Source organism: Simochromis diagramma, unplaced genomic scaffold, assembly GCF_900408965.1.
Source record: "Simochromis diagramma unplaced genomic scaffold, fSimDia1.1 OVJJ01000603.1, whole genome shotgun sequence".
NCBI lineage: Eukaryota > Metazoa > Chordata > Actinopteri > Cichliformes > Cichlidae > Simochromis > Simochromis diagramma.
This window is the reverse complement of record NW_024387414.1, coordinates 17,661,611-17,685,965: the sequence shown is the minus strand read 5'-3', so window position 1 is coordinate 17,685,965 and position 24,355 is coordinate 17,661,611. Positions and strand designations below refer to the sequence as shown.

Below are 24,355 nucleotides of genomic sequence, written 5' to 3'. Positions count from 1 at the left end.
ATGATAGGCAGGGGATGTGGTACGATGTGCTGGAAGTGACCTTGGATCCTCCATCGAGACCCTTTCCAGGTACCAGGGTAGAGGTACAGAATATGTACTTTTTATGTAGCTTTTATAGAACTATGTGTTATTGGCTAAAGACATGACATGGATTAGATGTGGACTATTACCGCATTGCTTAAACCTATGTTTAAACAGTTGACGAAGAGCACTCTGTGTACCCAGGGCACACAGTGGATCAATACTGCACACAAAATTTTCTTAATGTCCCACAGAGTGGGTAAAAAATAAAACCGCAGGCATTTGTTTTCATTTAGTAATATTGGGTATTAACAAAATAGTATAGCGTCTGAATCATATTTTCTTCAGTTTTAATCTACTGTTTTTGTTTTCTTCCTTTCAAAGCGTACACAGTCTTCACTTCTGATTTCTGTTTATAATCTCTGCGTTATAAAGAAGTGTATTTGTATTTTGTTTGTCTTTTTTTATTAAAAACTCTACGTAATATCTCTTTCAAAATAAATTTTAACATTTGCTTGATTCAGTACTTTTATATTAACAATGAATCATATTATTGTGTGTGCAGTGGTATCAGGCTTATATTTTGGTGTCTTTGTATCTGTTGTCTTTCTGTCTGATATTAGTAAAAAAAAAAAAAAAGTTTAGTTTGGGGTTTGCTCATTGCTTTGAGGAAAAATAAGCAAATAAATAAATGTAGTTGTATTTATATGGCACAAATCAGAACAACAGCAGCCTCAATGCATATTATATTGTAAGGTAACGTGTTTGGTATATTAACCTTACTATTAAACACTCTCTATACCTGTTCTGAACAGCAGCTATATTTAAAGCTGAGGTTTGTTTAATACATGATGTCGCCTGACACACTTTCAGACAGCAAACTTGATGACCCTGATCTTTGTCAAGGATTGTGTACATCCATGCCTTCTTCACGTGTGTGCACACAGTTTTAGCAGGCAAGGACTGCCTTTGTGATGGTACTTTACAAATTTACATACAGATGAGGGAAACATGGTGACAGCATAAAGACTGATGGGGAATCAAAGCTGCCATAAACACTTAATCTAGATCACAGCATGCAGCAGGCTCAGGTAGTGAGAGGCTGCTTTCTGAGGAAAAACCACTGATAAGCAAAACACTTTGCATCCATTCTTCATGAAGCTGTTTAAGCTTCACAACCTGTCTTCACTGATTCGTTTTAAATGCTGCTTATCAGTTTACTACATTGATACAGTGACACGTGTTAAAGAAGAAAATGTGTCACACATTACAAGTACATGTGATTTCAAACAGCTCTAACATAGAAGTATTAGAAAAATAAACAATGAAATATAATCTCACTAATGAACAGTTGCATACATACAGTTAACAGTGCAGCGTTTAATGGACCAGTTCATGCATGGTGCACAGACAAACATCAGAGATTATGTCATCATTATTTCCTGTTTCACAAAACAAACCACTTTTAAGTGCTTTGAGTGCTTTTATATCACTAAACCACTGTGTTGCTGTAAAATGACACTCAGCACAGTAATTGTGTGAGAACGGCTATTTTTCTTCAACTGACAGCCAATATCAGCATCCACGCATTAGCAGAGATTATATGCTTCCTGTTTTCTGACAGCAGTGCCTACTCTGAGTGATTGGTTTAATTTATTTGTTTGTTTGTCTGGCTTTTTTCTTTACTGCACATATGGCTCAGCCCATCTAAGCAGTGATTCACATATAGATGAGGCATGTCAAACGCATTATACATGGTGGGCCACATGCAGCCTACGTTGATCTTATGTAGTGAAAATGAAACCTGTCTCCTTTCTTTGCTTGCTGGGCTGATTCTGGTCCCCGGGCCTTATGTTTGACACCCCTGTTTTAGAGTATATGAAGATGTAAATTAGATTCTTCAAGGCTGCAAGATCGGGCAAAATCGGACATTTCAAATCATGTCTTAAACAAATACATATCAAGAGTAAATAGTGCAGATAAGATAATCTCAAAATATCACAAACTAATCTGAATCAAGAGGCTCAATGATTGTGTGCTTTGGAGGGAATTTTCAGCCTTTATTACACATTTCCCACAATAGCTGCGAGAAGGTTTTAATGTAAACAGTTACAGTCAGTGTTTGCATACTGCCTGTGATACAGTGACACTACCGCTACAAAGAACATGAAGGAATTCAGTGACATGTGCTACATTCTTTGCAGAGAAGAAAAGTTTATGCGAGCATACATAAATGAAAATATAAACTTATACCAGTATCGTCATTTTAAGGCTCGACTTTCTACATATACACGTTAAAAAAACAAAACGACAACAGCAAGATGCAGCAATCGTACATTTTTACATGCACGCAAAGGATGGTGTGACACAGAGAGAAGACACTCCACGATACCAATTAATGCCACTACCTAAACATATCATAAATTGCTACCTTTCAGCAGTTTTCAAATACATGCTGTATATTTAATGCCCACTTGTTTGACAGAAGCACATAAAAAAACAATATTGTTCAGAAACTTGGCAAATATTTCTAACAGGAGAAGATGGTCCCAGTTAGGAAATAGGAGATTAAAAATACTGCATAGCTACTGATTAATGCAGAAAAAACACTTTATATAAGGTTATATTATTATGATACTAAAGAGAATATATTTTTTGTATAGTTGATATATTATTTTAGTCAAATTTGATATATAAAAGAGCCCCTGGAAGATAAACCCTGATACCTGAAGTAGTATAGACTTTTTAAAAAAAGAGACTTTAAAGGCTTCATAAAATATTCATGTGTATATAAATAAATGACTATAAAATGTTCCATTCACGTACATGCTTCATGCAACTATTCACTGTAAATATACTCAGATATTTTTTATAGTAGAAATAGATTTCAGTTTTCATGCTAACACCTGTTTTTTTTTAGTATTAAGTCATAGTTACGATCTCATATTTGTCCTGGACATTGTTCTCCTCTTGTTTTTCAGGTTCAGGGTGGTGCAGCTCAATGAAGATAAGGTAAACACCTGCTCCCACTGCGCCACCCACCATGGGCCCTACCACAGGAATCCACCACCAGCAGCCTCCAGCTCTGCAGACAGGGGACATACGCAGAGATTATGATGTCACAAAAACACAGCCCCAAACGTATCTGGTCTTATTAAGGATTTAAAAATAATTCATCTTTGCGTCAATTTAACCATGGAAAGTGTTTCTCAGTGGCTCTGAAGGTGCTTTGACAAGTAAACAAAAACTAGTGACTTGTTTGCTTATTGCGCAGTCCTAAAAAACAAACAAACTAGGATCATGAAGTAAAAAGTTTACCATACAGAGAGAGGCTGATGTTAGATTCATGCCGAGGAATCACTAACAAGAGTGAAATTCTAATATTTTTATTTATACTCTAATAAAGGGGATAATCATTAAGACAGACAGCTGACGGAAATGTCTTGTTAGGATTTTAAAAAACACTACAAACAATATGAAAATATTACATTTATGTTTTGGTTTCAAAGAGCAGTTTTATGTTGATTTGCTAGAACTGAGCAGGAACCTCCAGTGCTGAAAAATGTAACAAAAACTGTAGTTCCTCCAGTGGCCACTTGAGGCCAGCTCCAAAAGTGAGTTAAAATCATTCTTCTAATGCTCGACATAGCCATCGTCACATCAGGAATAAACACAGTTATGACCTGATACAAAAAATTGTGGATTTTACAACTCTGACTTCACTTTGAGTTTGAAAGGTTGGTGCCAGTAGAATATGAGTTACTTCATGGCTAGGTTTGTAGAGTGTGTTGGACAAACAATATGACTAACATTATTGTTAATTATACCTGTAGACTGCCCAAGAAACCTGAGTGCCAGTTTTGAGTTAGATTCTAGTGGTTTTTGTTTTTCAAATTAATGTTACTTAGCACTAACTAGCAGATATCTCATTCTGTGAAATGCAACTAGCTAGCATTATCTGATAACTTAGATGTAGCTTCTGGGTCCGAAAACAGGAGCCAGTACCCTAAACTTGCATTCCTTTTAATGGCCACCAGGGGGCGAAAGCTATGTTTGCAGAATGATTCACAGTCCAATAGACGTCTCTCTACTGGGACCACAGTAAATACTTTACTGTTGAGTTTATGGTCTTTGGAAGTATTTTCTGGTTATACTGTATAAAGCATTGAGTCCATTTTGTAATGTTTTATAACTTTAAGTTTCAGAAAGGAGGATTATCCAGGAAATATTCATTAGCTGGCAACTTAACAACTTATGAGCCAAAAACAAGTCAGCAGCTAATAAGCATATGGCTTCAAAGTCAGACATACCCCTCATTGTCTCATCTCAAAATGGCTCAAAATGGGACTTCATCAGCTCTGTCCATCTTTTATATACAGTCTGTGGCTAAAACCTGAAGAGTCCGTCTCCGTCCTAAGATAATTAAACCTACCTACCACCACCTTCAATGCTCAGTAGGTAACATGTTTTATCCCATTTTATTGATCTAAGGATTTGCAGGTTTATTGGTGATATTGTGGCCGATTAATCTGTCCACATCACAGTAGGTTCATGGCTGATACTGCTATGCTAATATAAGCAATTATGGTGTAACTAGCTGCTAGGATTGTCTTTATTTCAGACATAGATGGTGTTTATTACTTGCCTTTGGCTGATGAGTCTCTTGTGTTTGTCCATCTCGCACTGACACATGCTGACACATGTGAGATGTTTTTTGTTGTTGTTGTTTTTAACATTTTGAGTTAAAAAAAAAACCCCAGATGGATCAGATGGGAATGAAGGTTATAGTCATAATGCCTCAAATAGGCAGATATGCTAGCTATATTTTCGAATCAAAATTGCAACTTGGATGTTGTTTTAAATGCTATAAAAAATAAAAGACTGCAAACATGGCACAAATGCAGCACAATTAATGTTGTATTATTTTTTTTTTCCTTTTGTATGATCTCTAATTTACGGAGCCCCGCAGGGGACATGGGAGAAAAAAAAATTAAGACGGACTTTTGCGAGATCTCGCAAAACTATCTCGGGATCTCGCAAAACTTTTAGCCACATTCTTCGGACGCCGGCTCGAAGCCGACCGGGAGGTCGAGGCACGATGTGCCAGGAAAGCGGTGTTCCTCCCGGCTGTAGTGGGTCTCGACCTCCCGTTAGCTTCGAGCTAACGGGAAGAATGCGGCTAAAACTTTTGCGAGATCTCGCAAAACTTTTGCGAGATCCCGAGTTTGTTTTGCGAGATCTCGAGTTTGTTTTGCGAGATCCCGAGTTTGTTTTGCGAGATCTCGAGTTTGTTTTGCGAGTTCCCGAGTTTGTTTTGCCAGATCTCGCAAAACTTTTGCGAGATCCCGAGTTTGTTTTGCGAGATCTCGCAAAAGTTTTGCAAGATCCCGAGATAGTTTTGCGAGATCTCACAAAAGTCCGTCTTAATTTTCTTTTCTCCCATGTCCCCTGCGGGGCTCCGTACTAATTCTATTAATTAATTAGGTAGGTTAATTAGTAGGTTTAAAAGACATATTGTGAACTGCTTCACTAGTCTCTTTGTTTATGTTAGTATCCTCCTACCGGAGACAAGTTATCCCAGATTACAATAAAGACTAAGAAGCTCTGTTTGTTGGACCAGCTGCTTGTGTCCTCATTTTCACTCTGCCCCCCCCGCAAAGACTCTTTTACTTAGAAGAGGGAGTTAGAGTCTTGTGGGTTAATGTAGCAATAGGTGAAAGGGCTTCAATTAAAAGAGCAGGCCTGAAAGTAAACAAGGTCCAGCAGACATTCAGGAAGTAGACTTGAGGAGAGAGGCACCCGGATTATAGACTTTAATCTATGGCCACGGCTAAGATGATCAGGCTGGGAGGCAGACACTCAGTGGGTCACATTGACACCATCAAATGCAAATAGTGAGCGAGAAAAGAAACGGAATGTCAGGAAATCCTCAGCCCGACTTCCATTTTTTCTTTTGTTTTACTACATGTTGTCTTTTGTTGCATTTTTTTTTCCAACAATATCTTTTTTTTTTTTTTTTTACATTTTAATGACTTACAAACAGTCCAACATTCTAAATACTACATGAACATACACTCCTCTCAGACAGCAAAAAGAAAACAAAAAAGTCATCAGATTTATCACTCCGTTAAAGGCCTAAATTTATCATTATCCCAAATCAAATGTCATTGCCCTCAGTCCTCGTCCTCCTCAGATAATACAAATCCTTCTACAAAATTCACAAATGGTCTCCACACCTTCTCAAAAACATCCAATTTCCTTTTCAGTATACATGTTATCCGCTCCAATGGCAAAGCCACCATCATTTGTTTTATCCACTGTGTGATACTCGATTCTCTTGTTCTTTTCCATTTTAGTGCGATTAATCTTTTTGCTTGTAACAAACCCATATCAATAAACATTCTGTCACTTTTTGTGTACTTCATGTTTTCCGGGTACAATCCCAAAATAAGGAAGCCAGGATCCAAAACAACCTCTTTGGATAATATTTGTTTCATAGTTTGTGTTACTGCAACCCAAAAAGAGCCTATCTTCCTGCAATCCCAAATACAATGCCAAAAGTTACCTTTATCTTCATTACATTTATTACAAGTGTCTGGAATATTAGAGTTGTACTTATTTAATTTTTCCGGAGTAACATATATTTGCATTAACCATTTGTATTGCAACAACCTTAGTCTAGAATTAATAGTTTGTTTATGAGCTTTTGCGCAAACCAATGCCCATTGTTCCATGGATATGTCCTTCTTTAAATCATTTTTCCAGGCGTTCAACCTTCCCAAAGAATTGTCAGATGTTTTGGACCTAATCTTTTGTTGCATTTTTAATCAGATTTACCACAGTGATACGAACCTCTTAAGTGCATTTCTACCCAGCGAGAAAAGAAACGGAATGTCAGGAAATCCTCAGCCCGACTTCCATTTTTTCTTTTGTTTTGTTGCATTTTTAATCAGATTTACCACAGTGATACAAACCTCTTAAGTGCATTTCTACCCATTAGTATAGAAACATTGCTACACATGAGATATTTACGGCTGTAGTGCAGTAACAGATAACACCAGAACATTTATATTTCTCAGGCTTGTTGAAAAAAAAAAAATCCAAGTCTGCATTTATATGCCCTATATTATTCAGAGAGCACCTGGGTCTTAGTTTGTGCTCAGACACTTTCAGGTCCAGGGGTTAAAGAGATTGGATCAGGGCAGAGCCAATGATGATCGGACACTGAGGGCAAATCCACAAACAAACAGCACAAACGCTTTGTCTTCAGGCAAACTGTACTATTAAACTGTGTTATGTTGCCAACCCAAAATAAACATTTTGAGTTACAACCCAGCTGGATCAGATGGGAAGGAAGATTATAGGCCTAATGCCTCAGAAAACTGCCATCAGTTCTGAGGGGTACTTTTACGAAAGCTTTAGTTTTGATTTGGTACAAAGAATTTGCTTTGGGCAGAGAAACCCAGAGGATACTGTCTTCATAAAAGGGAAACCTGAGGGAGAATGAAGCAACAACTGGAAAAACTAAACATGACCTGGAATATCTGGAAGCTTGAATCCTACAGGAGTTAGTTAAAAAGCCCAACACTGTATCTCAGCAATTGATGAGATCAGCTCCTGAAAATTCTAATACTTCAGCGTTCAACGGCTGATGTGGTTTTCTAATATCACAAAGATTCTGGGGAGAATCGGTTTTAGAATCGCTGCATTGGCTCCCCGTGTGTTTCAGGATCGATTTTAAAGTTCTTTTATTGGTTTTTAAATGTCTTAATGGTCTTGGGCCTTCTTATCTCTCAGATCTGCTTTTACCATACGAACCCTCGCGGACCCTGAGGTCCTCTGGTACTGGCCTTTTGATTGTCCCTAAAGTCAGGACACATACTCACGGAGAGGCAGCTTTTCAGTGGTACGGTCCTCGTCTGTGGAACAGCCTGCCGGAGGAGCTCAGGGCCGCAGAGAACGTACATGTTTTTAAGAACAGGCTCAAGACCCACCTTTTTAATTTAGCTTTTACTTAGCGTTTATTTTTTTTTTATGTTTATTTATTCTATCCTGTTATTCTATTATTAATTTAGGATTTACCTAATATTTCTTGATTTTATTCTTATTCATTTTTTAATCTTCTTACTCTATTTATATTTATATTTATATTGTATCCTGTTCTTATTTATCTTATTTATTTTATCATTTTACCCTGTATATATCGTATTGCGTCATATCTCCAGTGTTTCCTCGGAGGGCGCTCTCTGCACCGGGGCTGTTATTGACCGTGGCTGCTGGGTCTCTGGGGTCCTCTCAGCCTGGTTGGGGGGCTCCTTGGCCTCCCTCCTGCTGTGTGCCCAGCCCGGAGGCTGCGGTCTGTGACCGGCTCCCGGTGCAGACGGCTCTCTGTTATAATGTTTCCTCACTTGGCTAATGCGAGCCCAGCCCAATTTTTACTCTTTAAGTGTGCGCGTGTGTGTATGTGTGTGTGGGTGGGGGTGGGGGGATATATGTGTATTGAGAGTGTGGGGAGTGCGTTGGAGGGTGGGGTGGGCTGCTTTTAACTATGTAAAGCACTTTGTGCTACATTTTTTCTGTATGAAAAGTGCTTTATAAATAAAGATTGATTGATTGATTGATTGAGAGATCTTCTAAATTAAGAATAAGAATCTGATTCAACACTCGGAGACTGAGATGAGCTATCAGAGGAGTGTTTTCTAACTCTGTTAGGACCAGAAGTCTAAGTGAAGACGGTGTAAATGATAGTCTGTTCAGTGATACTACTTCTTGGGGTCTCTGTCCAATATTTTCACTACAGACATTACCGATTTGCGAATAGTTGGTCAGACAGCTGACACAAAGTTCACTGTTATAAAGCATTCAGGTAATTTACATGTAGCCAGACAGTTCTGTTTGCACTCCAGTCAAAGTCCAAAGTGAAAGTGAGACATGGAGACACACTGAACCCACGTATGTTTGCAACATACTGGAAAAATATAAAAGGTACACTTTGATGACACAGCATCATTTTGATGGTGGTTTGGAGTGGTCAGTACTTCTTGATCTTTCTAAGATTAGTGAGTGGTTAATTTAGGAATCCACATACATATTTATGTGGTCTGAAGGGTGCTAAATACAAAAAAACTGTCTCAATTTCCCAAATTTCCAGATAATTTTTGGTTCCAAGAAGCAAAACATTTCACAGAAATGTCGCAACACCTGGATTCTGCAGGTTTCTCTAAACTGTTAGGGTTTCTGTCAACTCTAAATTGCCTGTTGTTTTTCTGTGTCTCCATGTCACGAGTGTGTACCCTGTCAAATGCGGGGAGCTCTGTGTGCAACCTTCATGACCCTTTAAATCACTTCTTAGAGGGAGGAGAGAAATTTTACAGAACATTGCACTGTTGTTAAAAATCTTTGTTCGAACATTTACATATAGAAAGTATTAAAGCACAACTTTTTTCTTTTTTTCTAATTGCACTGATAACACCCCGCCTGAAACCAGTGGGATGCACCTGACAGTTACAGCTGAGTTTAATATCATCTTCCACATAGAAACGTGTCCTGAGCTCTTGACTGAGTCTTCATTGAGTCAGGACTGACTCACATGGGTAAGAGGGAGTGGGAGCAAAGTTGTCATGCTCTGAGAGTTCAGGATACTTAACGGGTTGGCCTAAATACTGCGTGAGACACCTGCTGGTATTTCATGATAAATCCACCAGTTTGTTGCGACTGGGGCACAAACAGTCCTAAACTTTAGTTTTAAAATCAGGGAAGTATGAAGTGAAATGTTGTCTGTGCTAAACACAGAGATCGCTGATGTGTGATTTTCTCCATTCCTCAGTTTTTCCATAAACTTACTTAGAGAATGGATGTGTAACCTCCTTACATTTGCAACGTTTTGCTCTTTGATTATTTTTCTTCATTCTTTATTTTATATACAGATCTTTTAGGTTTACTGGAGGATTTGCCTGGGTTATTAGGGTGTTGGATTGTTAGACGGTGCTTTAGCTTGGCTTGCTTAAAACCGAAGAGAGATCTGTCAATAAAGCCAAAATCAACATATAAATCAACATAATCGTGTCACAGCTTCAAAAATGTTTCCATCCTGCCAATGACGCTATCTTCCCAGAGCATAGCCAACAGTTTGACGATTAGCCGTTTTCGTGGCGATGATTAATTGAACGCTTTTGTAGCAACTTTGAAATAATATTTCTCAACTTGTCAGAATTTCCTTTGGCTCACAGATAGCATAAGGGAATCGGGGTCAAAATGATGTATTTGTTTTTTATAAGGGGTGTTAAATATATTTTTAAGTTAGTGGAGATTAATCAAAGAACCCCACTTTAACTACTGCATATACCGATGGACAGATGGACTTACATGAATGCACATGTGACAGTTAGTTTTCATCTTTTATAGCAGCTGTTACTAGTGATTTAAAATACCCCAAAAAGTGCCATTAATGTAGTAAGATAAGATAAGATAAGATAAGATAAGATAAGATAAGATAAATAGATGCAGCATAACCTAACACTAATAATACTATGCAAAAAATAGACAAAAAAATATGTAAGTGTATATTATAATATACATAGTGCAGTGGTTGAGTGTTAATAACAGCAGGTATTGAGTACTGCACACTACATGTGTAGACAAAATAACTCTTTTTGTGATCTTCCAAATCTGATTAAAACCTTTCTGTGGAAAAACACAAAACAGGACCAGCTGAAGGTAAAAAGGAATAAAACTGAGGAACATCCAGTTGTTTCATTTCAGTAACAAAGCACTGAATATTTTATATCTGTCTGCATTGGATTGCCCTCTGCTCCTCGCTCTCATTGAAATATTAATTCAGTTGTCACAGAAGTGAAGATGGCGCAAATGCTGCTCATCATGTGCAATAAGAACAGAAACTCAATAAATGAAATTCTTCCCAAAGTCTCAATAAAATGCACTTAACAGTCGATAACAACCACCTTTTGTTTAAATATCAGACAGCTAAGTTACCTGAAAACTTCCATGCCCCATCCAGCCAAAGCTGTGAAGAAACGGGGGCCAAGGTCTCGAGCCGGGTTGATTGGATAGCCACAGTTCAGACTCATGGACACTCCAATGCCTGCGATGATCAGGCCAATGCTCAGAGGCTCCATGCCCTTTGGAGCGCCAATATTCTTCCTGTCAGTGATAGCCAGGATGCATATGACCAGTGCAGCGGTTGCAATTACCTTAAACAATAAAAAATAAGGCAGTTAGCACAACTCTGAAAATATTTGCTATAGTTGCTGCTGCAGCTGCTGCAGTGTTTGAAGGACTTCACTGTACATTAAATATATTCCATAATGAGATAATAACAGGAATATTATTTGATGATTATTTGATGTTAGTTTATTAAATATCATGGTTATCAACAATATAAGCATATTATGACACACTTATTGTTAAAACATCTCTAAAACAGTGAACATGTCAGTTAATTTGGAAATGTTATTATACTTTTACATACCCATGTTACAGTAGTGTTTGTGCTGTTGGCAAACTGACATACTGTATCTCATTTAGAAAATAATAAGTAGGGTTGGTGGGTCTTTTTTTTACTCCAGATTATCTTTAACCATGTCATGTCTTTTTTGGGCGCACTGCAATGATGAGGTTCTCCTCTACTACATAAATGCCATTGTTAGGTGGTTGCCAGGCAACATGATGGCATCATGATATATGATAGTATTCAAATTTTAAACTAAATGAACATAACTGCTGTGAAATTTTGTATACAGTGTTACAGGCCTGGATAATTTGCTTGGGGTTGCTTGGCAACATGATGGTGATGATGATGTCATGTCTGATATAGATAAGAACCTTCAGCGGCCTGAAATGTACCTTTGTATCCCTGATCATGGAGGAGGAGTTTGCGGACAAAAAGGTTTGGTGTATTATAATAAAATGTCTTATATATAACTTTTGCTTTTTTGGATTATTAATTTTATATAAAAGAAATTAATATTTAGTAAGTATATAATTCACATTGATTCAATAACATGTTTTGTTTTGTCTTTTTAGGCTTATCAGGCCGTTTATATAGCTTGTAAAGGTCTATCAAATGTTATGCTTTTACTAAAAGGGTAAGTCTGGCTAAGCTCTTTTACCTCAATTATATATCTGAAGCTCAATGTATTACGGTAGGTTTCATAAACACACATGATTTGAAAATATATTTGCTTTCTGCTCTTACTTGTGTATGCATGTAGTCCCAAACTCAGGGCACTTCTACTTCTACATCCACAATATACTGTGATCAACTGACAAAAATATGTAAAGGAGTGTAAAAGTCATTAAGATCTAAATTACAAAATATAAGTGACAGGTCTAAAGGCCCACCTGATCACCAAGCCCGTTTAGGACAGACAGATGTTTTGAAGGATAGCTTGCAAATATGGTGGCTGTGGCATTTTCACCTGTAACAATAAATTCTCCTTTGGTAAAGTCCATCAAAGCATCTGCAAAAGAAATGTTAATAAAATTACTGCCATGAAGCTCATCTAATATTTAAAAAAGAATTCAGGCATTAAAACAGTATCAACTATAATAATGAGAAGCATCATTGTTTCGGCTCTTTAACATGTACATCTGGTTTGTAATTATTGTTATTGTTGGATGGTTATTCCGGGTTTCCTCAGAAAAATCCTGCTTTTTGGTACTGGCGAAATTTACACCCACCATAATACAATCCATAGACGGCACATGATCCAACAAAAGCCCCCAGGAATTGTGCTGCCACGTATATGGGGAACTTCTTTAGAGGCAGCTTCCCCAGGATCAGCATGGCCAGAGACACTGCCGGGTTCACATGGGCTCCTGGAACAATGGAACAATGCATTAGGAACATAGCACTGCAGCATGTACAAGTCAAAGATGAGAAACAATAGTAATCAACAATGATTTTATGACACAAAAAAAGCTTTGGCAAAAATTAAGACCTGTTTTCTATGATGAATGATGGCCACACAGTTCTCAAAGCCCTATAACCTCAAACACTCAGTTTATCACTCTGAATACTTTGCATTTAGCATGAGACTCTTATATTACACCTAGGCTCACTGTAAGGCTGGTTTTTTAAAAAATAATCAAAGAAGATCCAGCATGGCTACAGACGTCATTAACTTCTTTATTCCATAGTCTTCTTCCTTGTTAAGCTACATCAGGCCTTTCCCCCCCTCCCCCACATCATGAAATATTCCCCTAGACTTGCAAACAAACTTAGATTTGTGAAATTGACGGAGTTACCCTTTAAACGATAATTATCAAATGTTGATTGACAAATTAATTGACTAACCATTTAAGCTCTAAATCAGATGTCAAACATCTGAGACCAAAGAGGAGGACTTGGCCAGGCATTTAAAAGTCTCTTATGGCTTACCAGATGAGGTGAAACCAGTGTGCAGTAGATTAAAACACTTAGTGACGTCCTGTCTGATCATTTCATGCTTGTGATCAAACCCTCTGCTAACAATCTTCAGGATACTTTCAAACAAAGGGCACCGGGTTTGTGTGCCTTCAGAGTCAATACTTTTTCTTCTGCATTGTCCTGAAGAGGCGTGTTTGAACACATTCCAGCCAATTGTTATTGGGCTGTGATGGCAGTGTGGGGTCATTTATTTAACACTCTGGGTTCTTGGCTTTGACCTAGATGTGGTAACACCACTGGGGGTATCGGCCATGCGCCCATTGTTAATCTCCCCATCCTGTTCACAAACACAGACCACGACAACCAGCCAGACCTGCCTGTCTGAATTGCATCTGACATAATCTGCCTGAATCTGCTTAAGGCACACGTAGGCTGCGGGTCATTAGAGTGACCATGATGTGTCACACTTACCGTACACTGTCATCTAAAATCTCAGACTACAAAGTGAAAACAATTGTGTTTTCTTCTCCTATGGAGCCTCCCTGCCAGGGGAGCCTAGAAAGCCAGGCTTGCCACACCTGACTCCCCTCCTCTCCAGAGACCCATGCCCCAGTAAAGCTCATTAGTCCAATACCTATGATCATCTTCAGAGATGTCGTTGGACAGAAGATTCCCACTGAGCCGTGGACCCCAGGGCTGAATGGCTCAGTCATGCAGCAAAAGCTCTTCATATATTAACCTTGCTGTCCTCAAGTTTTTCAGCGACTCTTCTGAAGCTTTAAACTATTCTTATTAATCATGTCGCGCAAGTAAAACTGAACCATGAGTCTCAGTGCTCACAGCAATCATCCCTAACAGCAAAAAAAAAAAGAAAAAGTAATTATCTGTCACACTGACATTTTGCACTAGGTAATGTTAAATGTTGATATTTATGGGGAAATTAACTCTAAATTATTTTTAAAACCTGAATTTGGAGCAAAGTCAGCAAATTAAAAAAAAAAAAAAATTTGATAAAATTTGATTACATGTAGTTTTTGTTCCCGTGTGACCGCTGAAATTAATTTTAATGAGATCTCAACAAAATAAGTGCCCAAAAAAGTATCTGGAGGTGTTTAAAGATAGCTGCTGAGTCATGAGACTCGCAAGAAAACATTGCATCTGGGAAATTATCAGCCCCCGCTACATCTTTCCATGTCCTCTTGTGATCTTGAAAAGGATTTTTTTAAAGGAGTTTTAGCCTTTCATATATATATATATATATATATATATATATATATATATATACAGAAAGAGAGAGAGAAATATGAAATATGTAAAAATGTGAATTCTGATTTTAATTTCAGAATTCTGGAAGGAGAAAAAAGGACGCCCTCACTTATTTTTCCCAGTGGCCCTAATCCTCTTCCGTAGAAAGCAGGTAAATGGAAATAGGTGGAAAAAAGTAAAGAAAAGGCAGGAAAAATTCAACCACACTATGGGTGCTGAGCTTGCGTAGTTAACCAAATACTAAGACCTTTAACGAAGTACAGCCTACATGACATTAATATTTAGAGCAGTGATGTCAAATTCTTTTAATGTCACAGGCCACATACAACATATATGGGATCTTAAGTGGGCCATATTGGACCAGTAAAACTATGTGATAAGTGTGTGAAATTACAGACAAACTTCTGGTTGTTCATTACTCAGACTGTCCTGTAATTATGAAATATGAAGTTTTTAATTCACTGAAAATTTCAATGTTTTGTTTGCTTTTGTAACTGTGAAGTCACTGTAAAGTAAAACCAAGCAAACAAAAAATCAGTTTTTATGGCAGATAGTGAAAAAACATGAACTTTTTAATCATTTGATTGTTTAACCATAAATTGCTTTGGTTCGGGCCAGATTGGAGTCTTTGCTGGGCCGATTCTGGCCCCCAGGCCCTATGTTTGGCATCCTTGATTTAGCGTAAATTGGATATTTCAGTCTTTGATTCTTAAAAAATAATAATAATTTTAAAAAAATGAATTCACTTATTATACTATGTTTGTTTGTTTTTTGTTTTTAAAAACCCAAATTTTATTTATGAAACTCTGTCTTCTCCAAAGCCAAAAACAAACTCTGAAGCCTGCAAAGAATTGCACACGTAACCCTCATGAAACAGCAAATATTCACTTTTAAACAAAGGTGCTGGTAAGCTCATGTTACCACTGAACTTGCCGCTTCCCCTTACTTCAGATACATTAAACTTTTCTTTTCAGCGGTGACTAAGCCTTCAGATGCCACAGCATTTATATAATCTCTTATTTCAGCCTTGAAGCTTTTTCCCCTTCAAATACTGATGAAATGTCCATACATCTCATGGAGTCTGCACAATGCAACCCTTGACACACTGGATACTGTAATCACTGATTAATGGACGCTCACTTTGGCTCAGACAGCCTGTGAGAAGCACCGTGACATTTAACAACTATCCCCTTCTATCCCTGTCATTGCTGGCAAAGCCGAGCAGGGTCTGCTTAATCCTCAAGGAATGCACCCGATAAAGTCCCATTGGTGCAAAATTTCCAGACTTAGACCATTCAGACTACTATTAAACAGAAATGTAGCCCATTAGAGAGGATAATTAAATAATGGCAGTAATTTAGTGTCACAAGGATCATAAAAATATAAACTTTACATTAAGACCTGTGTGTTATCATTTAAACACAGAGAAAAGTCATCTGGAGCAGAGTGACCTTCATTACCAGCCTAGTTTTGTTTTCCAGGGTGAATTATTAAGTAACTATAAGTATTTATATAAGAAAACAACTGAATTAGTGAGGGAAAACAATGTGACAACAAATTGAAACTAGCATTTTTATCATGTGCCTGCAGGTAGACCCTAAACACATAGTTATTACACAATTATGTGTCTGTATTGTGGGAATGTGTCCTTTCCTTTGTTACTTTTGTTACTTTTAAACTCAGTATTTTGGCTGTTTTTAACATTTGAGCGACCAAAACAATCGATTCATCTGCTAACAATCTGATATTCAAATTGTTAGTTGTTTAAAAAAGGGGGCGACATAATTAACAAGAGGGGAATTTTTACCTGACACTCCCCCTGCAATATAGACGGCCATCATGACTCCAAGAGTGAAACCAATGTGGACGCTCAATATGTCACCGAGACCTGCTCTGCTCAGGACCATCTGGGCCACCGAACCGCATCCAAAGAGCTGGAACACAAACAAGAACAGAAACGTAAACAGCAGAGGCAGAGAGGCTCACCCTGTTTAATTTAATTGGTCCAATTATACCCACCATTAACACTAGCCCTCTTGTCCACCATCTGCAGCAATTAGTACAATTTGTAGCTGGAAACAATAATGAGTCCCCCACTTAATTAGGTAAAGGGTGTGGGTGATTTAAAGGCAAATAAAAAAGGAAGCTGTTGACGGTGTGTCACAGGCTTTGGAGGTCGGGGTGGACAGGTGGAGGAACATAACTGTAAAGCAGGCCACTGCTTGAATGAATGAAAACACCAGGGTGGGAAATAAACACACTTCCTATTCTTGTTATAATTTAAGTCCATGTTCACCCCCCCCATGTGACATAAGAATTATGATGAAATAACATATTTGCAAATTTTCAAAATTTGTAGAGAGGGATGCCTTTGCTTACTTGAAGAGAAACATTCCCTAAATCAGAAACATTTTGTTGTGATTTTTACAGTCTGTCAGCAGCAAATCAAAGCTGAGCACATGAAAGACAAAGATATTTTCAAGATATATAGTCTGTTAATAGACTCATGACAGACAGCAGTTACAGTCCCTGGAGACCCAGTTTGACACCTTATTAGCATAGGCTGCTGGCTCGCAGCTTTAAAGCGTCTATTTAAGCTGGATGACAGGTGCAGAGGGAGGTACTCACTATCAGGAAAAATATCCCCAGAAACTCCGCCAGGAACTCCTTAAAGATGTCTCGCCTCAGGCCAAGTTTCTCCTTCATCTTCCTCCTGTATTCGTTTTCCATTTTCCCCTGCGGCTTCCTTCTTGATGTCTTCCTTGTGACACAACAAACAGCTAACAGCTCTGATGGAGTCTCCGTGAAACACTGGCGGTGTAGGTTGTCGCCTCCCACTCGGTGCGCTCGGACCGCGCAGGCTGACAGCGATGTTAAGCTTTCTCAATCCGTTTCCCTTGGTGACCACAAGAGGTCTACTTCTACTTCAACAACAGGGGGGGGGTTCAGCTGCTTTCACTGAATTTTCAAATCTCACTTGAAGTTGTAAAAACAAAAAATGAAATGCTTCCTGTGCACAACACCAAGAGCACCAGCGCACATTTTTTAACACAGCTAAGCCAATGTGACATCACCTGCCTACCACCTGAACGGTTACTAAATTGTAATGGGCTAGTTTTACAGCACACAATATGCTGGGGTTATTTATTGTGCAAGTCACCACGACGGCCGAAATCTGTCGATCCTGCAGGTGTAAGTCACACGAGAATGTGGATTGTAAAACAAATTTAGCCACTGCGAGAGGAGGTCAGCACAACGATGCACGGGCGTGCAGACGATGGTTGCAACATGCAAGCCAGTTATTCCCAAGTTACGCTGCAAAGGGATGCATTAAGTGCAAGAATTTCTGGAAAAAGGAGTGACATGATGAGATTCCCAGGAACGTTTTGTTGCTATATGCACACATAGGCCAATGCTTTCTTTCTATACCACACGTTTTTGGGCACTGACGGTCTGTGTGTTTTGTTCAGTGCTGGGTACAAATGTATTTGTTCTTTATATTTTCCCCTTGTTTTTGCTAAATATTGTATGTGTTACGTGATCATCGCAGGGCAGTTGATTTCCCCCTCACGTGTTAGCGCTCTTTTGCTTTACAAGTTATAGGTTGAACCATGTGCTCAGCATCGGAATTAAACACACAACAGCGGCCAGTTATCTATCCTCTTAGAGATTTAGAACCACAGCACATCCAGTGTCAGTGAAAACATGTCGGGCCACTTTTCAGAAATTATCATAAGTCACTAGTAGCATATTCAGTGACGCAAATTATGAATTTTGGCACAAAGAGTCTGAGCCAGTTACGGCATTTTGCAGCTTAAATAAAGATTTCTACTGCATGTATAGGCGGTACTAAGCAACTGATCTTATGTGAAGAGAACTTTAAAGTTTTAATTTGAAATATACAAAAGGCAAAAAATGCTAAATATGCTCCTCAAATAACATAACATTTTATACTTAAGTTCCATGGGAAATGTGACCTAAAAGCACACATATTTTACTTTACACCCATACAATTTCAAAGCTGCAACAGTTCTAAAAAAATCTCTTATTTTAATGAGCTCTAGCTGAGGGATTTACTTATAAGTACATTTAAATATAACCCTATAAAACGGATTTTTCTATTGGGCGTTCAGAAGATTTTTTAAAAGCCCAAACAGACTATTTTTTTTTTTTTTTTTAAAAGACTTTCGGGTCTGAAGTTACATTTAAAAAAGATTATGTGTGCGTATTTTAACAGAACGTGATAGGAATTACAGGCTTCTCTATTTGGTGCTCGAGCAGCCGCCTTAAATCAACATATGTTAAACCTTTAAATAACAAGCAGCTTTGTCTCGGTTTAAATCATAAAATCAAATTATTTACGCAAAGTAGACGAACTAGTGCACAGGGGGAGTTAGAGTTAAGATATTTACAAATGTGTGCGCCATCAAATAACCAAATAAAACTGAGAATAGTTTAAAAATTAAAATATTAAAAAATATATTTAATCTACCGAGTATAAGAGGTTAACCTCGGTTAAGGGTTGAACAGGTTATCTTCAGCCTCGTTTCTTGATTTAATGCGTCTTTCCATCAGTATTATTACGCTTGTTTTTTTTTTTTACATTTTTAATCTCACTTATGGGAAAAAATTGAGTCCATAAAAAATTTGGTTGATTTTGTGAATAAAATATTTCGTAACTTTCAGAGGTCTTCACCACCATCCATTAGTCGCTTATTTACTCTCTGTAATTCGTTTGGGGGGCAACTGGGAGTGATGCTGGTTCATTTCGGGGGAGACTCACCTCTTTTTTCTCTCTGAAATGCTTTCCCACTCACCTTCTTTCAGCCTTCCTTCAGGAGGGTTTGCGCTCCTTGCACTCATCCTGGGCTTTCGGTCATGCCTCCATTTGTTATCGTTTCGTGTTCCCATCACTTCAGCTTATCGAGTCGCTCTCTCCAATTATTCAGACTCATGTAAACGTGTGTGACCCTGCAGAGTCCTGGGCTCTCTCCGTCCAACAGAGGGAGCTCCATGAAAACATTTGAAGTGTTGAAGTGGCGGCTACACGTTTGTCACACCGTCTCCCCGGTATGCCTTATCTTCCGTTCACTGCGCTCTGTGAAAAGGTGAGACGACAGGCTGAGAATGGGATGTTTTGACTCCATTAATCAATGTCACAGTTTCGGAGCCGTCCTCTTTGATGTGAAACAGACACTTGGAGAGTGTCGCCCATGCTGTGAGAAAAAGAGGGATGTGCTGATGGAGAAAAAGCATCCTGCGGGGATTTGCAAATTATGGACCTACATCTGTCTCAAACTCCTTTGTGCGGTCAAGAGGCCCGCGTTATGAAATCTGAAATTCACGCCTCTTCAGTAAGCCCTGCTAGATACACTTTCTCCCCCCACGCCGTTTCTTCACATTTCCGCCAAACTTAATGAGCAGATAATCGTAAATAAGCACCTCATTCACCCACAAACTGCTGAGTGAGTGACGTCACATTTAAGTATGACGGTCTATTTGTTGTGGATGTGTTAATACGCGTGGATTTGCTTTAAATCCTTTAGCTTTCCCAGATAGGGCCTCTTGCGGCTAATTGGAGGATGTATATTGGCCGGTTTTGAAGGAGGCGCTGGAAGGAATTATCACCTACAGGACAAATCTGTGCCAACAATACCCCGCACGCAGGAACAATTGCTCCAGTGCGCATTTGCATGACATCTCAGGCCGTGGGGAGGTTGTGTTAGGCAAATAGGACTACATGGTGACTGTGAGGCGAAAGGTGGTGCGACACTTTAATGTCACTTAGGAAAAGGTTAATGACGGTGTAAGTGTGAGGTTATGGTGTGCTTTATGTATGAGGGGTTGTTTTGTTGACTGTGGGATCCGAGAGACAGAGATAACTTTTAATCTGAGCCGAAGCAAGGCGCTCAAAGGGCTCAGAAAGACCGATATTTGCACATTTACAACTGCAAGACAACAGGGCAAACTCCGTTTGCGGCGAAGGAGCAAGCGATAAGCTCCAGAAACTAATGGACCCTGTTGCGAGACTGGTTTACCCAACAAATATGTTGGCTATTACGCTTTAGTAACTCTCTGTTTCCCTGAAGGGCCCATTTATATTAACTATATAAACTTGGCATAGCTTTTACATGCTGAATTGTTATTACCATTGAGTAATACTACACTTGTGACTATCATAACAATCCATTTCAGACTTTGTCGAGTATGAGCGTGGTCTATTTGTGCATATAACAGGATGAATTAGCGTAGAAAAGCGTCAGCTGTTAGTGAGTGAGAACACTGGAAACTGAGTGCACCGGGAGTGTGAGGTGGGTGGGGTGGATGTGTTCCTCCTCCTTAACACGCATGGCTTTATGTAAATGCTTGAATTTATTTTTCAAAAGGACAGCCCTTTTCTTTACCCAATGAAAATGAACCGCTGCTGACACCTGGCTATAAACCCAGGAAGGAGTCCAAAATCTCAATCAGAACTGTGCTGAAAAAACCCAGAGAGGCGCAGGCAGGCAAGACGAGCGCAGAGACGGCCGCGATGACTTCCAGTAAGATCGAGATCCCGGGAGAGGTGAAGAGCGACCCCGCTGCTCTCATGGCATCGCTCCAGCTGATGCCCTCACCGGTGCCCAACCCGGAGATCAAGTATACCAAGGTCTGTGTCTCTCCACAAACCGCCGCCGACCGAGCAGAGTTTACTTTACGCGTAACGACTCACAGCCTGTACGCGCAGATCTTAAACCTAAACTTGGAAATCTTTAGAAGTAAAGCGAGTTTGTGAGTCAGCAGCTGGAGCTTCAGTGTCAGAGCGTGTGGCTGAAAGCAGACTAGAGGTGATGAAAAATGATCCAGCAGAACTTTAGAGCTTTAAACCTGGCGCGCTGCAACTTTTAATTAGATTGTTTTTCCGCTCGCACGCGCTCAGAGATGATCATTAAATCTTAAACAACCCGTGCGCGACTCACTGAAGCGGTGACGAGCGTGTGGCTGATAAAACACGTTTGATTAATATTTTTAGATTGTTGTGTTCTCTTGATAGGCCCATCGCTTCGTGCGTTTTGAAACACAACTGGTTTCCTAACACAGTTCAGCCTTTTTGTTCTTAAAAAAAATTAAACATGGTTAATTGGCCTGGTTTTGCTTGTAGTTAAAAGTGCGCATGCTGCACAACGGCTATGATTTTAAGTAGACGCCAACAACGTATTAACAAAGGGCGTGTCATAGTTTGACCGTGTTTTAAGAAGTGCACCACATGCTAAACTTTTACAACACTGAGTCACGTGGCCAATTTTTTCCGCCGTTTTAATGTAGTTTTTATATTTATTCCATCTGGAATACATTATCCCTAATATCACAGGCCAACCTCATTTCAGGTTACAGCGTGGGAAAACAATTTATAAAATATACTTTAAAGGGGTATAAAATAATGATACTGGGAGACTTGAACCATGTATTGAACCACTGGTTTTTATTTAGTCTATTTTTATTTTCCTTCCTATGTGTTCTCGTCATATTCACTGAGTCGATTTACTGTTATTATTACGGCCCAGGATCATATTAGGCATCAGCTAAAAAGAAAAAAAAACGCAACCAAAATAGTTTCTACCTGATCTTTAAGCATTTTTCTATTAATGACATGAGTGATGGCAGCACACTCAGGTCAGGCAAATGTTTCCGTTTCTTTTATCTAAGAACAACATATTTAGTGAAGAAATAGTTTAGAATTAAAATTTATTTAAAATATATTTTCTATTGTTCTTTCCTTTTTCTTTTCTTTTTTTTAAAAGGTGCTTTCTGAGGGGTTTTATATGGCTCAGCAGTCAAAAGTGTGTGTGTGGGTGGGAAGAAGAAAGGAGCATGAGTCAAACAAAGAATTTTGGAACTCTGATTCATATATGTATGTGTATATATATATATATATATATATATATATATATATATATATATATATATATATATATATATGGTGAATTGCTTAATCCTGCTTAAATAAATAGATGTCTCTTAAAAAAAACAAAACAAAAAAAAGACATTAATTAATCGGATGATGTCACTTTAAGCCTCTGGGCTTTGAAAGTGAGTCTTCACCCACCACAAGTGATGAGTCACATGAAAAACTGGCATGATATGAGTTGTTTTGATTTGGTTTGATGTCTAGATTATCTTCATTCTTTCAGTTTTATTTTTTATTCATGCTTATGTTGCTGTACTTTTAGGTAAATTCACAGTATCAGTAGCAGAGGTTTGATCATCAGTCTGAGCAGCCTGATTGTGTCTTGCTGCACTTTGTCGCTACTAAAACAGTCTTTTAGCTGCAGAACAAGTGTTTTTATGATTGTAAGATTAAAGGGCATCTCGTGCAGAGGACAGGCTGATGATAGTGTGGTGGAAGTTCATTTGCTTTTATAATTGCTCTGCGTTAACACATACCTCAGTGTTTTAAGTGCAAAGGGCACACTACTGCTGCCCTGTAAAGACAATGGTGTGTGTTGTCCTGCTAAAAGCTTTTCATTCCCTCTCAGTGCAGAATGTTAGTTAAAGGAGTGGAAACAACAGTGTACAGGAGGAAATTTAGGAAGCGACTTGGTGAATTAACCCCCAGGAATTTGGATCATCCAGTCCCTGATGGTTTGGTGGACATAGGGGGCAGAAGGGCCCTGATTTATGGGCACCCCTGGCGTGGACTCTCCTCACACCCTGTTCCTGTTCTCCTCCCTGCTGACTGCAAAGGAATCAGCCCACATTGTTCACTGATGCAGTCCTTTTCCCTCAAATATGATTCTTAAACACATTTTCTGCAACATAAAGGCATCTGGAACTTTTTCCAACTTAATGAGAATTCAAAAACTTTAATCAAACTTTGATCGCAGTGACTTTTCTTTGCTTTGCAATGCAAAGATCAGATGACTCCGGAAGCAGAGATATGCTGATCCATTATCGTGCTTCAACAGATCTATAACAGGGAAGCATTTGATTAAAACAAAAGGGATAGTTCAGCCGAGGTTTGCCCCTTGTCCTTTTCACCAAGTCACAAACCACTCACAGTGAAATTGTGTGATCGTATCAAGATATCTTCCTGCTTGGATGCAAATCATATTAAAGTGGCATTTATAGTTTTTTAATACCTTCAGGAGACTTTGTAGTTTTAATAAATACTCTAAAACCTTGAAAAGAAAGCATACCCCCTCCCATCCTCTACCCCCACATTTCTATTATTAAAAGGATCCAACAGCTGGGTTACAAGACAGAAAGAGTTTAAAGCCTGATATTACCACAACGGAAGCCATAAATAAGAGGACGATGATAGCTATTTATTGACATTTTCCACTTGTGCCAGAAGTGGAGAGGAGAAAGACTGATAAATAATTAAGGAGAAAGTATCCCTGCTCTTTGTAGCAGGTGATACTTGTGGCTTTGTTGTGGTTTTTCACACTGTTGAGTGGTAATGACTTGTTAAAACAGACACTCGGTGGGACAAATTTAACAAGAAAGGCCCAGCTTTGTTTCTTCTGCTGTGGATGAAGAGTCTATAAAATGTTTTTACGTGTGGTGAGAAGAGACGATTTAGAGGTATTTTACAACATTTTTATTTATTTATTCTTAAACGTTTGCACATGTCTTGTCTTTCTGATATTATAGAGACTTTATTAGAGATTAGAAACTACAAGAATGCTTCACAAATGTTAA

The 24,355-nt window shown here is 38.7% G+C and overlaps 2 protein-coding genes across 2 annotated transcripts in view; one reads left to right on the top strand and one right to left on the bottom strand.

The window, feature by feature from the left end:
• Positions 1–2,060: 2,060 nt before the first annotated feature.
• On the bottom strand, positions 2,061–20,063 carry aqp9b (aquaporin 9b). The gene is made up of 6 exons (XM_040010625.1): positions 17,303–20,063; positions 16,482–16,608; positions 12,721–12,858; positions 12,382–12,500; positions 11,014–11,231; positions 2,061–3,106 (listed from the first exon to the last, which is right to left on the bottom strand). The coding sequence occupies exons 1-6, from the start codon at positions 17,402–17,404 to the stop codon at positions 2,944–2,946; spliced, it is 867 nt and encodes a 288-aa protein (XP_039866559.1). The 5' UTR covers positions 17,405–20,063; the 3' UTR covers positions 2,061–2,943.
• Positions 20,064–21,086: 1,023 nt separating this feature from the next.
• Positions 21,087–24,355, top strand: part of aldh1a2 (aldehyde dehydrogenase 1 family, member A2) — a 28,522-nt gene continuing 25,253 nt past the window's right edge. The window contains exon 1 of the mRNA XM_040010619.1: positions 21,087–21,323. Within this exon, the coding sequence (XP_039866553.1) occupies positions 21,207–21,323 (117 nt within the window). The 5' untranslated portion in view covers positions 21,087–21,206. The remainder of the gene's footprint in view (positions 21,324–24,355) is intronic.

What these genes read in the sequence shown, in the direction of transcription:
- aqp9b (XM_040010625.1), bottom strand. Translation starts at nt 17,404, where the DNA reads ATGGAAAACGAATACAGGAGGAAGATGAAGGAGAAACTTGGCCTGAGG. An exon ending in TATTGCAGGGGGAGTGTCAG is followed by an intron (nt 12,859 to 16,481) that starts GTAAAAATTCCC and finishes CCATTGTTCCAG; the next exon opens with GAGCCCATGTGAACCCGGCA. An exon ending in CGTCTATGGATTGTATTATG is followed by an intron (nt 12,501 to 12,720) that starts GTGGGTGTAAAT and finishes TTTCTTTTGCAG; the next exon opens with ATGCTTTGATGGACTTTACC.